The sequence below is a fragment of the Mustela erminea genome, chromosome 17 (assembly GCF_009829155.1).
Source record: "Mustela erminea isolate mMusErm1 chromosome 17, mMusErm1.Pri, whole genome shotgun sequence".
Lineage (NCBI taxonomy): Eukaryota > Metazoa > Chordata > Mammalia > Carnivora > Mustelidae > Mustela > Mustela erminea.
In genome coordinates, this window is record NC_045630.1 from 45,375,776 (window position 1) to 45,391,777 (window position 16,002).

The 16,002-nt window shown below is 58.0% G+C and overlaps 1 protein-coding gene across 2 annotated transcripts in view; it reads left to right on the top strand.

Annotated features, from left to right (window-relative positions):
* The window catches only part of CNTN2 (contactin 2), a 32,210-nt gene that overhangs the window by 10,509 nt on the left and 5,699 nt on the right, over positions 1–16,002 (top strand). Inside the window, exons 3-19 of one of the 2 annotated variants that reach the window (XR_004280006.1) lie at positions 3,059–3,203; positions 3,332–3,507; positions 3,662–3,757; positions 4,139–4,348; positions 4,636–4,735; positions 6,276–6,451; positions 6,707–6,843; positions 7,305–7,434; positions 9,069–9,219; positions 9,344–9,471; positions 9,802–9,977; positions 10,491–10,611; positions 11,156–11,314; positions 11,729–11,878; positions 13,896–13,966; positions 14,341–14,516; positions 14,842–14,954. Coding sequence is in view for 1 of the 2 variants with exons in the window: in XM_032317658.1 (XP_032173549.1) it covers positions 3,059–3,203; positions 3,332–3,507; positions 3,662–3,757; positions 4,139–4,348; positions 4,636–4,735; positions 6,276–6,451; positions 6,707–6,843; positions 7,305–7,434; positions 9,069–9,219; positions 9,344–9,471; positions 9,802–9,977; positions 10,491–10,611; positions 11,156–11,314; positions 11,729–11,878; positions 13,896–13,966; positions 14,282–14,516; positions 14,842–14,954 (2,474 nt within the window). In the remaining variant the exon portion in view is untranslated. Of the gene's footprint in view, positions 1–3,058; positions 3,204–3,331; positions 3,508–3,661; positions 3,758–4,138; positions 4,349–4,635; positions 4,736–6,275; positions 6,452–6,706; positions 6,844–7,304; positions 7,435–9,068; positions 9,220–9,343; positions 9,472–9,801; positions 9,978–10,490; positions 10,612–11,155; positions 11,315–11,728; positions 11,879–13,895; positions 13,967–14,281; positions 14,517–14,841; positions 14,955–16,002 lie in introns of both variants that reach the window. The other variant, XM_032317658.1, reaches the window with a different exon arrangement.

Genomic DNA, 16,002 nt, shown 5'->3' on the forward strand with positions numbered 1-16,002 from the left:
CTCTCATTACCTCCTAACTGCCTTCCAGGCCTGCACCCAGACCCCTGAGGCTGCAGGGAAGCGGGATTGACCCAGAGGCCCCACGGAGCCTCCCAGCACCCTCAGCCCCGGGGCAGGGACAGAGCAGCCGCTGGGAGGGAACCAGCTGCACAGAGCAGCAGACAGCCACCACACACCCCACCCCCTCTGGCCAACCCCCCCCCCCACACACACACACACACAGCAGAGGAGAGGCATGGGGGGTGGGACGTCAGTACTGCCCCTTTCCATTGGGGACCTCTAGGGCTGGGACCACAACACCTGAGGCAGGGGTGTGGGCAGCAGCCAGACTTTTAGACCTAGAGATGCAGAAAGGCCCAGGGAAGGGGGGGGACCCCCATCCCCGCATGGAACATCCATCACTGGCTCTCCCCCCTCCTGGAAAGCTGTCTCCACTCACTACCCTGCTCTGGAGAAGCGGCCGTGGGTCCCAGGCACCCAGGCCACGAAAGCCGGCCAGGAGGCCCCTCCACATTCTCGGTGCTGCCGCCCCTTCCTCTGGGCTTCCAGATGCCCATGTTTGGGGGCGCAGAGTTGCCTGGACAGGGAATCCGCATCAGAATATGAAACACAGGCAGCAAGGGAGGGTGTGTGTGTGTGTGTGTGTGTGTGTGTGTGTGTGTGTGCAGCCTCAGAGGAAGGTGTGGGATGAAGGAGAGTGTGTTTGTGGATGTTTAAGAGGGTGCCAATGCCAGCGAGTTGTTGCCTGGACCGGGTGCTGCGTTTGGGGGGATGGCGGATGCGTGTGGAAAGCCTTCCAGCGAGAGCGATGGCTCCCGGCCCCAGCTGCCCTCCAGAGGGAGCGCCCACGAGGCACCTCCGGGTGAGGCGGGGGAGGACAGGGCCTCGGAAGGCTCTGATGGGAACCCGGGGAAAGAATCACGGCCGCTGTGGCTGAGGACACGGGCCACAGGCACAGCTGGCCGGGCTCCGAATCCCCAATCTGCTCCTCCTCGCTGTGCGATGTGGGGCAAGTTCCTGAACTTTCCTACATCTCAGTTTCCACATGAGGGAAGTAAGGAAATGTCAGTGCCTGTCTCATAAAGCGGTTAGGCGAGGAAATACAGAGTGTGGCATCCGATCCAGAGTAAGCACTCGGTAAAAAGCCCCTGTTTTTATCAGTATGAATGCGTGTGTGTGTGTAAATAAGCACACACAGACGTTTGTAGCTGGGCGTGCGTGGGCACAGATGTGTGCATGAATGTGTTTCTGACTATGGGAGTTGCTCAGAGAGGTAAGTGTGTGTGTGTGCGTGCACGCGTGTGTGCATGTAAGGAAGTGTGTGTGGGCAAGACATGTGGGTGGACCCTGGGCCGAGGGTGCATATGTGGCTGAGTGCAAAGGACAGAGCTTTTTCTGGAAGAAAGCCAGTCTCAAAGCCTCAGTGCATCCCAGGCCCCGTCACCACCCCCCGCCATCCCCAGAGTTACTGGAAGCGCTTATAACACGAGGTGGCTCCCAGTGGCTCCCAGCAGCCCGGCCACCCCCGCCAGCCCTCCTTCCCCGCCCATTGGGGCCGTCCCAGCTGGGGCAGGGGTCCCTACCCTCCACCACCATCATTAACTTGGGATTAAGCGGGGCCCTCCAACCGAGATGATGCTGGCACCCCGGCTGCCGCCTCTGAGGCCTGGGGCGGCGGGAGGGCGATGGGGGATGCCATTTCAGGGAGCCCTGCCTGCCTCCTTCCTCATTCAGAGAGCTGCTTAACAGCTGCCCTCCTCCCCCGAGGTCCAGGGCTGGGCCTCAGCTGTGACACGGGAGTGTGCGTCCCCCACCCCTGGAACGGGCCAGCAGCTGGATACACTGATTGTTTAATGGGGATCCCCCCACCCACCAGGGAGGGCCTGAAACCAGCTGCATTGAGGGGTAGGAGCCAATTAGGGGTGGCCTGGCTCCTGCCCGACACCACAGAGGCAAAGCATGACGAGGCCCCACGAGTGAGCGAGCAGAGCCCCCGTGGGAAGGAAGGTGTGAAACACCGCCCTCTGTGCCTCGGTGTCCCCCGCCCTGCTGGCGTGGAACAATGTGGGCTGGAGAAAGAAGCATCCGCCCTGACAGGGGGCCGGGCACGAGAACTCCAGTTGCACCAGCGACACCCATGTGCTCAGCAAACTCGGGAGACTGGGGTCTAGACCTGCGTGTGCCACAGACTTGCCTTGTGACCACAAGCGAGTCATGCTGTCTCCAGGGCCTTTCTTCAATTGCCAGGGCAGAATGGTCTAAAAATGCCCCCCAAAGCTACCTGCATGCCCATCCCATAAGCCTTTCTTTCTCCCCGTACCCTCCACCTTGCTCCATGCCTGGGTCCCACAGACATTTCCAGAGCACACAGCCTGGGCCAGACTGAGCCCTCTTCCAGACCCTGGGTGGCCAGTTCGTATTCGCTCCATTTCACAGGTGGAGCTGTTGAGGCTCAGAAGGGCTCCGTCATGGCCAGTAAGAGGCCAAGAGCCGGAGCATGTGCCATGGGCCCAGAAGGACCATCAGGCCCCAGGGACACACATCCTCTGCCCGTCTCTTTGGCCCATGACTTCCCAGGCCTCTCACACGTACAGATCAGCTCCCTCTGCCCCGAGGGCCCCCGCACCCAGCTGCCGTCACAGCTCTCAGCACCTTGTCCTGTCCTCCTCTGTCTCCCTCCCTGGACTGCAGGCCCCTCGAGGAAGAGGGACTGTGTCTTATTCATTTTTGCAACACGGTCTAGTCTGGTGTTAGGTACACAGCAGGTGCTCAATACCTGAGTGTGGGAGGGGTGATTTACTCAACTAACTTGGCCCACTGGGGCCTGCCCGGCCTGCTGAAATACAGGTTTCAATTAATTAAAATGAAAGAAAAATTTAGATTGGGTTCCTCGGCTGCACTGGCCACATTTGGAGGGCTTGAAGGCTGGGGCTCGTGGCTACGATATTGGGCAGTGCAGAAAATGGCATCTTGCCATCCTCGAAGAATGTCCTATGGGACAGCACTGCTCTATTGGGCCCTAGGCCCTAAGGCCTGTGGTGGTGTCCCCCATCTACAGCTCGGAGTTCAGCCCGGGGATCCCCGGCCACCTTTGGGCCAGTCTTCGAAGATCAACCTCTCGGCCTGCTATTCCCAGAGGAGTCCACGGAGGAGAAGGTGACGCTGGCGTGCCGTGCCCGGGCCAGCCCTCCAGCCACCTATAGGTGAGCCCCCCACGGCGGGCGCTGGAGGCCCCGGGCGGCCGTGCGGCTCTTCCTCACCCCAGCCCTGCCCCCAGGCCGGGTGCGGCCGAGCAGGACTCAGGAGGCTCCCCGTCTGCCCCCCGCTGCAGGTGGAAGATGAATGGCACAGAGATGAAGCTGGAGCCCGGCTCCCGCCACCAGCTGGTGGGGGGCAACCTGGTCATCATGAACCCCACCAAGGCCCAGGACGCCGGCGTCTACCAGTGCCTGGCCTCCAACCCAGTGGGCACCGTCGTCAGCAGAGAGGCTGTCCTCCGCTTCGGCTGTGAGACCCATGGAGGGCTGCACTTCTGGGGAGGGCCATACGGGGCTGGGAAGGGTGTCCAGAAAGGGCAGGGACTATGTCCCATGGAGGCCGGGCTGGGGAGAGGCCCCCAGTCTTGGAGGACGGCGCACAAGTGCCCGGTCTTTACCTCTAGTTCTGCAGGAATTCTCCAAGGAGGAGCGAGACCCAGTGAAAACCCACGAAGGCTGGGGTGTGATGCTGCCCTGTAACCCGCCCGCCCACTACCCAGGTGAGCCGGGCCCCTGGCCCATGGTTAGGCAGGGCACAGCAGGGACCTCCAGCCACCCAGGGCTGGAGTAAAAGGTGGTGAGGAACCCTTGGGAACACAGACCCCCTGCCTCCCCTGCCTAAAACGATTTTGTGTTTCCTTCACGGTCTGCCATTTTCTAGCTCTGGGCCCCCTCCCCCTGCCTTCAGACTGGGAGCACCCCGAGAGCAGGAGCAAAGCCACATTTTTTTTCCTAGGGCTCCCCTCAGTGCCAGCTCGGAGACCGGAGCCCTGGGGACTAGGTCTAGAGATCCCCACCGGCACGCCGAGGGTCCTCCCCATGGCTGCCCCCTTAGCCTACCACCCCATGGTTTCCTCAATCTCCCCATGTCCTATCTATAGGCCTGTCCTACCGCTGGCTCCTCAACGAGTTCCCCAACTTCATCCCGACGGACGGGCGTCACTTCGTGTCCCAGACCACGGGGAACCTGTACATAGCCCGGACCAACGCCTCAGACCTGGGCAACTACTCCTGTCTGGCCACCAGTCACATGGACTTCTCCACCAAGAGTGTCTTCAGCAAGTTCGCTCAGCTCAACCTGGCTGCGGAAGGTCAGGGTCGGGGGGGGCATGGTGGGGAGCCGAGAGCTGGAAGGGTCGGCAGACATTGGGAAAAGAGGGTTCCTCTCAGAGGGTGGGAAGGGGGCTCACAGAGCCCAGGGTCTGGAGCCTGGACCTCTGGGTCCTCCTGCTGCAGGGCCCAAGACCCTTGCCCAGGTCCCCAGGGTGGGGAACAGGGGTCAAGAAGGAGTCGGCTCTGAGCCACGCTGCAGTTCGAAGCCCACGAGCACCTGGCCCGCATCACTTGCGTCTGGTCAGCAAACTCCCTCTCTCCCCAGATCCCAGGCTCTTCGCACCCAGCATCAAGGCCCGGTTCCCGGCAGAGACCTATGCACTAGTAGGGCAGCAAGTCACCCTGGAGTGCTTCGCCTTTGGGAAGTGAGTGATGAGGAGGGAGGGGGCAGGCCAGGGCACACCTTGTCAGAGCCCCTTGGGGGCCCGCAGGACCCCAGGGAGAGGGCAGGCAGAGTCTAGCAGAGAGGGGGCAGTGGGTAGGGACCACCCTTCATGAGCACAGTCTGTCTGAGCAAAGCATCATGATGTCAGGGGCCTGACACACACTGGACGCTCCCAGCAAAAGGGCACGGGCTCAGGGGACAGCCTGGGCAGCATCCCAGGCTGAAGGCAGGGAGCACCATGCACGAACCCCAACCTGGCCTGCCTGGTTCAAGTCCTGGTTCCGTCCCTGGCTGGCTGCAAGGCCATGGGTAAACTACTTAACCTCTCTGTGCTTCTGCATCCTCATTTGTACATGGGAACTGTCATAAAAAGTACCTGCATCGCAGGGTTGTTCCAAGGATTAAGTGGGTTAACACACGTGACATGTCTAGAACAGTGCCTGGCATTTAGTGAGCGTTCTACGCATGCTGACAGTTCTCTCTCTCTTTTAAGATTTTATTTATTTATTTGACACAGAGAGATCACAAGTAGGCAGAGAGGTAGGCGGAGAGAGAGGGGGAAGCAGGCTCCCTCCTGAGCAGAGAGCCCGATGCAGGGCTGGATCCCAGGACCCTGAGACCATGACCTGAGCCGAAGGCAGAGGCTTTAACCCGCTGAGCCACCCAGGCACCCCTGACAGTTCTTTTTATAAAAACTGCAATAGGAATCCTGCTCTCCCAGAGAAAGGATTCACTGGAACAGGGCTAAGCAAATAGCAGGTGCTCAACAAATGTTTGGAGAACAGTGTGATTTGCACACTGGTTCTGTTTCCTCATGTCTCCTGTGGATACCCAGGATGTCCCTGTTTTGTGAAAAGCTATTGGGCTTCCAGAAAATTCATATTTAAAGCACGTGGGGCCGCCTGGTTGCCTCAATCCGTTAGGTGTCTGACTTGATCTCAGCCCAGGTCTTGCTCTCAGGGTCCTGGGTTTGAGCCCCATATTGGGCTCCACACTGGACATTGAGTGTGGAGCCTATTTAAAAAAAAAAAAAAAAAGTACATGGACGATTAATATATTAACCCTTTCAGACTCACTGATGCCTTAGTCTGTTTTAGTACACAAGTTACTAATAAGTAGAGCCCTTTTGAAAAGTAAAGGCAAGGTCTGTTGGGGGGAAAGGACCCACAGAGCCCCAGGTCACAGGCCACTGCTGAGGAAGGCCGTCCCAGAAGAGGCTCAGTGGCCAGTGCAGGGTGGGGGCAGGGAGGGCAAGCCAGCTTCAGGGTACAGACACAAGGAAGGTTACTGGTATCGCAATACTGCAGGGGAGAGGAGACGAGAGGAACCCTACTTTCTGCTTCTCCCCTGCCTGAGCTCTGAGCCTACCTGCGAGAGGCCCCGCCCTCCCCTCTTGCCTCTCCCTCCGGCCTCTTCCCCATCCCCACCTGCCCAGCACCTCCCAAGTGCGGGAGAATCTGCGGGCACTAGGGAGTCTGCCTAGCGCAGCCCACCCGCTCTGGCTTTGTTTCCTCTGCCAGCCCCGTGCCCCAGATCAAGTGGCGCAAAGTGGACGGCTCCTTGTCCCCCCAGTGGGCCACCGCCGAGCCCACCCTGCAGATACCCAGCGTCAGCTTCGAGGACGAGGGCACCTACGAGTGTGAGGCGGAGAACTCCAAGGGCCGCGACACCGTCCAGGGCCGCATCATCGTGCAGGGTACACAGCCGGGACACCCCTCCCCCTGCCTTCACTCTTGCTCCCCTAGGAAGCAGATCCGAAAATCAGGGAGGGGCTCCGGGTGGCCCCTGGCTTAAGCCTTCCCGCCCCAGGAGTGCACTGACCCTGTTGTGGAATGCCGAGGGCGCCCTCTGCTGTCTGTCACAGGAACTGCAGCCTTCAATCCGAGTCCATGGTGAGCAGGAGGCTCCTTCCAGCTCATCCCAGGCCTTTCTCTCTCTTGCTGCCCCGCAGCTCAGCCCGAGTGGCTGAAGGTGATCTCAGACATGGAGGCTGACATCGGTTCCAATCTGCGTTGGGGCTGTGCGGCGGCTGGCAAGCCCCGGCCCACAGTGCGCTGGCTGCGGAACGGGGAGCCTCTGGCCTCCCAGGTAGGAGACTGGGGACTTCCCACATGTCAGCTGCGCTCCGCTCATCCGGTTCCCTCACCTTCCGGACTTTGCTCCCTGCACTGCACCACCCTGGGCCGTCTCTCTGGGACTATGAAGGCACCACGGGCCGGGTGGTTCTAGGTGCTTCTTTCCACCCCAGATTCATATGGCCACAGGATGGTCACCCAGATAGAGTCCTGACTGAAGGGCCCGGAGACCTGGATCCAGGCACAACTGAGTCACACAATCACTGTGTGGTCCTGAGTAGGTCACCGTGTCCCTCTGGCTTCAGCGTGCTGATATCCAGGGGCCCAGGGGGACCCGAGTCCTGGGATTCCAGGAGGTCCTGAGATGGGACTGGAGACAAATGAGTCCCCTCGACAGGGGAGGGGAGGGAGTGGCAGCCTAGAGTCTCTACTGCAGGCCCCCCTCACGCCCTGCCCCTGCTGTCTTTGGCACAGTCCCGTGTGGAGGTGCTGGCTGGGGACCTGCGCTTCTCCAAGCTGAGCCTGGAGGACTCCGGCATGTACCAGTGTGTGGCAGAGAATAAACACGGCACCATCTATGCCAGCGCTGAGCTGGCCGTGCAAGGTACGGGCCCAGGGAGGCAGGGGAGGTCGGCAGGGACACTCAGGCTGGGGCTTTAAGCCTTCTGAATGGAAGCGTTTCTAAACACACAAATGCAAGGGGCAGCTTGCCTTCATTTTCCAATGACTTTGGAGCAGAGCAGAGGGATCGAAGAAAGGAGATGAGACACTCGACTGCAAGCTTCCAGAAGACGGGTCTCTGGCTTGTACCGTGTCTGGCACGATTAGCGTTAAGCGTTGGCTGCCGCAAAAACAAGGGGGCAAAAATCATTGGCAACCAACTCAATTAGATTTGTGTTTAAACCAGCCCTGTCTGCTGTGCAACCTTTGGCAACTTAATCTCTTTGTGTCTCAGTTTCTTGATGGTATAAAAGGTGGGCAATAGAACTTCCACCCTTGTGTGGCTGTTTGGAAGAGGAAATGAGAGAGAGGTAAAGCAGAGAGGACCTGGCCCTCACCGAACAGGTGCCCAGTAAATGTCAGCTGATGCTAGTGTTCTTAGTTATATGATTTGAGTGCTTGGGGCCTTGTTTTTCTCATCTGCAAAATGGGTATAGTGATACCTACCTTGTCAAGTTGTAGTGAGCTTGACTAAGACTCATTTGTATATTCGTTCCTTCAACCAATATTTATTTATTCAACACCTTCTAAGGAGTGAACATGAAAAATAAGGTCTCTGCCTTCCAGTAACCTACAATCCAGTGGAGAGTGAGAGACAATCACAAAATCATGTAATTAAGTAAGTTTGGACAGCCGAAAGAAAATTATGGTATAAAGAAACCAGCAGAGCGGTAGGAGGATGGTGGGCCAGTTAGATAGGGTGGCTCGACCTCTCGGAGGAAGTCACATTTGGAGTGTGACCTGAGTGTTAACAAGCAGCCAGCCATGCAAAGATCTGAGGGATTTTTAATCGAAATGTATGGCCAGTGCAAAGGTCCTGAAGCAGGAAAATCTTCGGTATCCTCGAAGGAGAGAAAATGGCCCAGATGATTGGAGCATAATAAATGAAGGAGAGAGGGGCACCTGGGTGGCTCAGTCGTTAAGCGTCTGCCTTTGGCTCAGGTCATGGTCCCAGGGTCCTGGGATCGAGCCCTGCATTGGGCTCCCTGCTCGGTGGGAAGCCTGCTTCTCCTTCTCCCTCTACCTGCTACTTCGCCGTCTTGTGCTCCCTCCCTGTGTCAAGTAAATAGATAAAAATTATTTAAAAAATCAAAGAAATCGATGAAGGAGAGTGACGTGAGACGTGGGTGGAGAGGTGGGGTCGTGTCTGTGAGCCCTTGTGAGGGGCTGGGACTTCCTCCTGAGTGTGTTCGAGTTTCTCCCAAGACACGCCAGCCCGCAGAGTGGAGGAGGAGACTGGAGAGAGAAAGTGCAAACACAGGGAGACGGACTAGGGGGTTTTCAGTAGTTCTGCAGGAGATTCGGTGGCTTGGCCCAGCATCGGGGCAGTTGGGGGGCAGTGACCGGCCGGGGCTGGACTCCGCGTGTATTTTGGCAGTGGTGCTGCTGCAAGTCACTTGTGGATTGGCCTCGACGGATGCGTCGGGTGTAGCGTGGGGCCGGCGGACCTGTTCATCCAGGCAACAGGCGGTGTTAGGATTCCCTGGGTGACTGCAGGGCACTCCCCTCTCCTTCCAGCGCTGGCCCCCGACTTCAGGCTGAACCCCGTAAAGCGTCTGATCCCTGCGGCCCGCGGCGGAGAGATCGCTATCCCCTGTCAGCCCCGGGCGGCTCCAAAGGCCGTGGTGCTCTGGAGCAAAGGCACCGAGATTTTGGTCAACAGCAGCAGGTACAACCCCTCCTCCACCTGAACCAGTCCCTGGTCCTCCTCACCCACCATGCAGGCGAGTCCCCTTCCCATGATGACGACAGTGTGACCCTAGTTGGCCAGATCTGCTTTGTTCCTGCTGCAGAGTGACCGTAACTCCGGATGGCACCTTGATCATAAGAAACATCAGTCGGTCAGATGAAGGCAAATACACGTGCTTTGCTGAGAACTTCATGGGGAAAGCCAACAGCACGGGCATCCTCTCTGTGCGAGGTGAGGGGCGGACGGCAGGTGGCTCAGCTGCCACAGGGTGCCTGTCCCTCCCGGCCACCATGCTCTTGTCTTCCCACCTTCCTCCACGTTCGGTTTTGAGGCTATCCTGGGACTGGACTTCGTTTGGGACCACCCCCTTGCCACCATCCAGAATCTACTCCTGCCTCCCTCTCGCACACTCGTGAGGCTCCTGGGAGGTCAAGATCCTGGTGGCCATGCTGCCTCTTCTCTTCCTTGGGGCTTAGAGACCAATGCTCTCACCCTGCCCTGCTGCCCCTGCCTGGGCCTCTTCCCTCTCCATCCACCCCGGGATGCTGTTTCTTCTGGCAGATGCAACCAAGATCACCCTAGCCCCCTCGAGTGCGGACATCAACTTGGGAGATAGCCTGACCCTGCAGTGCCACGCCTCCCACGACCCCACCATGGACCTCACCTTCATCTGGACCCTGGATGACTTCCCCATCGACCTCGATAAGCCCGGGGGGCACTACCGGAGGGCCAGCACGGTAAGGCCTGAAGCCAGACAACACTTAGCTCCTCCCTCCTTCTGGACAGACAGGGGATTCAAGATGTCCTTCACTGTGACTACCCCAGAGCCTTTCCCCATTCCCTGAGGAATGCCATGATGGCAAACTATCCTAGGATTCGGAGGAACCCCCTTCCTTGGATGGGCAGTTCCCTGGATCCCACCTGAAGATGACACATTTAGAAGAGGGTTAGGGACAAACCTGGAATGCCAGGTGCCCAGCAAGGCTCCCTCCCCATCCTGACCCCAAAGCAAATGACATCATCAGCTTGGACCATGGTTGACTGTCTCCATAACAAACTGTTGTTCAGTCCTGTGGTACTAACAGAGGAGAAGCGGATTCCTTCCACTGAACAAACCAAAACCCCAAGATGCTGAGGGGGTCCATGGACATAATGGAGCAGGAGACTCCAGGCCCCACCTCATGCCTCACTGCACTAGCAGGGGCCCCCTCCTCTGACCTGCCCCCCCAATTTCTGTCCCCCATGTGCAGAAAGAGACAGTTGGGGATCTGACCATCCTGAACGCCCAGCTGCGTCACGGCGGGAAGTACACGTGCATGGCCCAGACGGTGGTGGACAGTGCGTCCAAGGAGGCCACAGTCCTGGTCCGAGGTGATGGGGTTTCCCACCCCGGCCCTGCCCCCACTCTCTCAGGGGCCGGCTGGGCTCTTCTGACCTGTGCTCCCTAACTCCCCTCCTCTCCCAGAAAGCTGTGGGGGAAGGGCTTCTGAGAGAGAAGGGCTTCTAAGTCCCCAGAGCCGGAGCCAAACTTATCCCATGGTTTTTTGAAGGTTCTAAATAGAATATTCCTCCTCCAAAGCCACAATTTTAAAAATCCCCTTCCTAAGGCGGGAGAACTCTGCTGAGGCCAGCAGTTTTCAAAGCCTGAATGGTGGCAGGCTTTGGGATCCATACACATCTCTGCACGAAGGCCTCTGTGAGCCCCTCCAGCCTGGGACACGTAGCTCCAACATCCCAGACCGCACCTGCCACTCACTGCTGTCCCCATTCCTGGCCCTCCCACCCCATGCGTGTTTAGTGAGCCCTCTGCTGTCCACTTCTGGGTATTGCACCAGCCGGAGCCCACCTGAAGGAGACTGGTTCAAATTTGGAGCAGCTGAGTTCTGACTCCCTGCGCTCTGACCCCCTGATGCAGGTCCACCAGGTCCCCCCGGAGGCGTGGTGGTGAGGAACATTGGCGACACCACCGTCCAGCTCAGCTGGAGCCGAGGCTTCGACAACCACAGCCCCATTGCCAAGTACACCCTGCAAGCCCGCACTCCACCTGCAGGGAAGTGGAAGCAGGTTCGCACCAGTAAGTGTGAGGCTCCACCCAGGTCAGTGCTGATAAGGCCTGGCTGAGCCTGGAACTTGACAAAGGGAAAGGCTTAGGTCCTCCGCCTGCAGGGAGTTCCCTGACCCTTGGGGGAGGCGGTCCCACGGGCGGTAAGAGAGTGGGGAAAGGGCTGGAGAAAGCAGCACTCAGTCTGTGTCCTTGGAACGTTGACAGACCATCTCTGGCATTCCCACTGATGCACACAGCATCAGCAAAGGTCCTGGGGTAGGGAGTTCTAGTAGTTTTCCCATCCTTTCTAAAAGAGGTGCTGAGCACTGAGTATGGCAGGCACCACCATGAGGGCCGGATACAAGGTGAGTCAGGCCCAGTCCCTGCCCTTTCCATATCGACTAACTAACCAGTGCCAGCACACTGATTCTGGGTCCTTTGCAGATCCTGCCAACATCGAGGGCAACGCTGAGACCGCCCAGGTGCTGGGCCTCACGCCGTGGATGGACTATGAGTTCCGGGTGTTAGCCAGCAACATCCTGGGCACCGGCGAGCCCAGTGGGCCCTCTAGCAAAATCCGGACCAAGGAAGCAGGTCAGACTCCTGGGGGTCCCAAAGAGAAGTAATGTCAGGGCACAGCCCCAAGCCCTCCTGGAAGGGAACGCCAGGGGAGGAGCAATTATGGGAGTTCCCACCCTGCTCACCAGGCTTCAGACTCTAACAAAACAGATGAGAAAGGGACACAGTCAGGGCAAGGCCCCTGCTCCACGCGAGGCACTCTGCCCTGGGCCACAGCCTGGGCCTGTCGGGGTTAGAAGAACCATCCAGTCCAAACTCCTCATTTTTAAAAAAATGGGTCAGCCTTACAACTGCATATGAATCTAGGATGATCTCAAAATAAAAGGTTTAAGTGTATTTTTTAATGGAAAAATCAAAGTCTGGAGGAGAGCCTGGACTTGAACTCAGGACCATGGGGGTGGGTGATGGGCAGATGTCCTTCCTGGTAGTGCATGAGCTGCTGAAATCAGTTAATGAGGAAGGTGTGTGTGTGTAGAGAAGCAGTCCGTGTCTCTAAATCCTCTAGGGCAGGCGGAATGTACAATCTTCCCACAAGCTTCCCTGAAAGGCAGGTGGTATCACATTTTAAAAGGGGAAGGAAGGAGAGAAAAGCCAGGAGGGGCACCTGCCCACCCAGATTTTCACAGCTGAAGGTCCAAAATGAGAGCCTTGGGGTTCTGCAATGGGCAAATGGAATCAGGACCCCGTATCCCCTTCCCCGCCCTCCCAGGCTTCCCGCCTCCCATGTGTAGTAAAGGTCTGCCTTCTTATGTCCTTTAAACACAGCTTCCCATAAGCCCCAGGCTAATTCTCCAATCATTCAACATTTTTACCTGGTACCTCTCCAGAGTAAGGAATTCCAGGAAAAGCCCCTTCTTTGGTTGAACTTCCTAGAGAGACAAATGAAGGGAGGGGAGTGATCTCCTTCATTCTGGTGAGCAAAAGACAGCCAGGATGCAGAATTAAGATGATGGGCTTTGAAATCAGAAGAGTTGAGTTCAAATTTGAACTATTCCATTTATTAGCTGTGTGACCTTAGGCAAGTCACTTAACTGCTCTGGGCCTTGTTTTTTTTTTTTTTTTTAAGATTTTATTTATTTATTTGATAGAGAGAAATCACAAGTAGACGGAGAGGCAGGCAGAGAGAGAGAGAGGGAAGCAGGACCCCCGCTGAGCAGAGAGCCCGATGTGGGACTCGATCCCAGGACCCTGAGATCATGACCTGAGCCGAAGGCAGCGGCTTAACCCACTGAGCCACCCAGGCGCCCCTGGGCCTTGGTTTTTCCACTTGACAAGGGTGATGAGAACACCCAGCTAACAGGACCACGTGGGCAGTGTGGTTAAGCACCCTTTGCACATCACAAGGCCCTAAGCTCCTGGCCTCAGAATCAAGTGATAAGTTTCCCATTGCTGGATTCTCTGTAGAACTCTTTTGATGCCCAGCCAAGTTACCCCCTGCCAAGATTCCTGATCTAATTAAGTAGAGTCTTGTTTTAATATCAGCTTTGTTGAATACTAGAGACAATTAGGAAATTAAATCTGCCATGGAGAGAAAAATCATAATAAAACCCCCTGCAACCTGAAAGAAAAATTTTTTTTCATTAACTGCAGTTCCAGATTATTTATTCCCCTCGTTTTAGAGCAAACTGGAGTAGGTCTCTGTTATTTAGTTTAAACTGACAGAAGACGACAAAGATCATTGTGGAGCAGCGACTATAACAGAGCAAGGACTGGTACACGAGCTGGGCACCATCGTCCTTGATTTTATTCTTCTTAGAGCCCTTGGAGAGAAACATTATTATCCTTATCTTACGGAGAGGGGAATCAGGCTCAGAGAGGTTAAGTAACTTGCCCAGGGACACACAGCTAGTTAAGTGGCAGAGGTGGGACCTGATGTCAGGTCTCCCTTGACTCCAGAGCCCACATCCAGAGGTCCTGTTGGAGGACAAAACTAGGGGTGTCCCCATGCATCTGCTGCACAGGCACAGGCGCGAGGCTGCTGCCCTGTCACTGCGCATTCACCAGCCACATCTGTGTCCCTTGGCCCTGACAGCCCCCTCGGTAGCACCCTCGGGACTCAGCGGAGGGGGTGGAGCCCCTGGAGAGCTCATCGTGAACTGGACGGTAAGCTGCAGGGACAGAGGCAGAACTGTGCCTCCAGCTCTCTGGAGGGACAAATCCTGCCCACCCACCCCCTGTCCCCACTCATCTCCAGATTGCGCCGCATGTACACAGGACCCAGACTGAGCCGCTGTGCAGCCCCGACTCCGGGTGAATGGCACCCCCTTCCCTCCCCTCGCATCTACTGCAGGAGAAAACCCGCCAAGGCCCCCGAAGCCTGGGGCTGCCCCTCTTGGCCGAGGCTGGGGTGGGGGGCGGGGAGGCCGCGCACGGAAACGCATGGCGGCCCCTCGCCCACGCCACGCTCTCGCCCCCCAGCCCATGTCGCGGGAGTACCAGAACGGAGACGGCTTCGGCTACCTGCTGTCCTTCCGCAGGCAGGGCGGCAGCGGCTGGCAGACCGCCCGGGTGCCCGGCGCCGACGCCCAGCACTTCGTCTACAGCAACGACAGCGTCCGGCCCTACACGCCCTTCGAGGTCAAGATCCGCAGCTACAACCGCCGCGGGGAGGGGCCCGAGAGCCTCACGGCGCTGGTGTACTCGGCCGAGGAAGGTGGGCCACCTGTCCGTGGGGTGTGCGGGGCAGGGCGCAGCCCACACCCCAGCTCAGTTCCACGTCAGGGTGGGGAGTCCGGGACAAGGGGGCATCTGGCCTCATTCCCTGGCTACCCTGTCTCCCCACAGGCCTGGGGGAGGGGGAGGGGGGCTCCATGGGAAGAGGAGTGGCCTGGGGGAGGCTGTGGGAACCCCCATATGACCTTCTTCCAGGGCCCTGGGTTCTCAGAAATCCTAAGCAAGGGCAGGCCCCTGTTGGCAGCTTCTCTGCAGGACACCAGGAGGCCCTGGGGAATCCAAACCCCTTCTGTATCGGTCCCCAGAGCCCAGGGTGGCCCCTACCAAGGTCTGGGCCAAGGGGGTCTCCTCCTCAGAGATGAACGTGACCTGGGAACCTGTGCAGCGGGACACGAACGGCATCCTCCTGGGGTACGAGGTGAGCACTGCCCTGGGTCCTGGGACCGGAAGGGGGGCTAGGGGCACCTCAGAGCTCACTAGTCGCTCCTCCTGGGATTACTCATTCACTGAGGTGGGGGACTGCTGTCGTCGTGCAGCCCTGGGGAGGTAGCCTGAGCCAAGCCCCTCCCCAGGTCCAGAGCGAAAGACTGACCTGTGGATAGACTTGAAGTTCAGTGCTTGCCTAGAGCCAGCCCTGGAAGCTGGGAGAGCCGCACAGGTTCCGGAAGGGACTTAGCCTGTCCCTTTCACACCAGAGCCCAGTTAGCTAGCATCGTCAGCCTGCAGAGGAGAGCATGGTCCCCTCCTCGTGCCCGTTGGTCGTCCTGTCCCTGGGAACGGTGGGCCCAGCAGTTTCCGGCCTGAGCTCTGAGCCCCCAGTGACTTCATGCTGGAGCACCTTGTGGAGTGGACAGAGAGCAAGAGGGAGCAGTAGGAAGGGCAAGAAGGGAAAGGAAGAAATGTCACCGCCTAGGGGGAAGGATCAGGCGGGCGTAAGGGCAAGTCTGGACGTTCCATTCCAGCAGCCTTAGCTCTGGGTCTGAGCGCAGTGGGACAGGCAAGCTGCACGGAGGAGGTAACACCACCAAAGTGTCCTTCTTGTGGATGAATATTTAACCAGTCCTGCTAATATGATGATGGTTTGCATCTTTACCCGGCAGCCGTCATCAGCTCGCCGGTGGGGGCGGGGACTGCTTTGCAAGTACAGACACTCGTTTCCTTTGCTTCAGCACAGCCCCCCGGGATCCTGGAGAGAACTCAGTGGGTTGGGTTTCTCCAGCCCCCCACCCCCGGGAGGAGTCTGTGCCCAGCCCCACGCGTCTCCTGCCCCCTCGCCGCCTCATCCCACCCAAGTCTCCACACTGCCCCTGGACCGGGCTCTCTGTGGCTGCCGAAAAGGCAGCAACCCCCTCCTCCGCCCGCCTTAGCTCGCTTCCCTGGCACTTTTCTCCTCTCAAGGAAGAAGAGAGGCTGGGAGCCTTCTGAGTGGGTGTGAGTCCAGCGGTCAGATGGTCCTTCTTACCCAA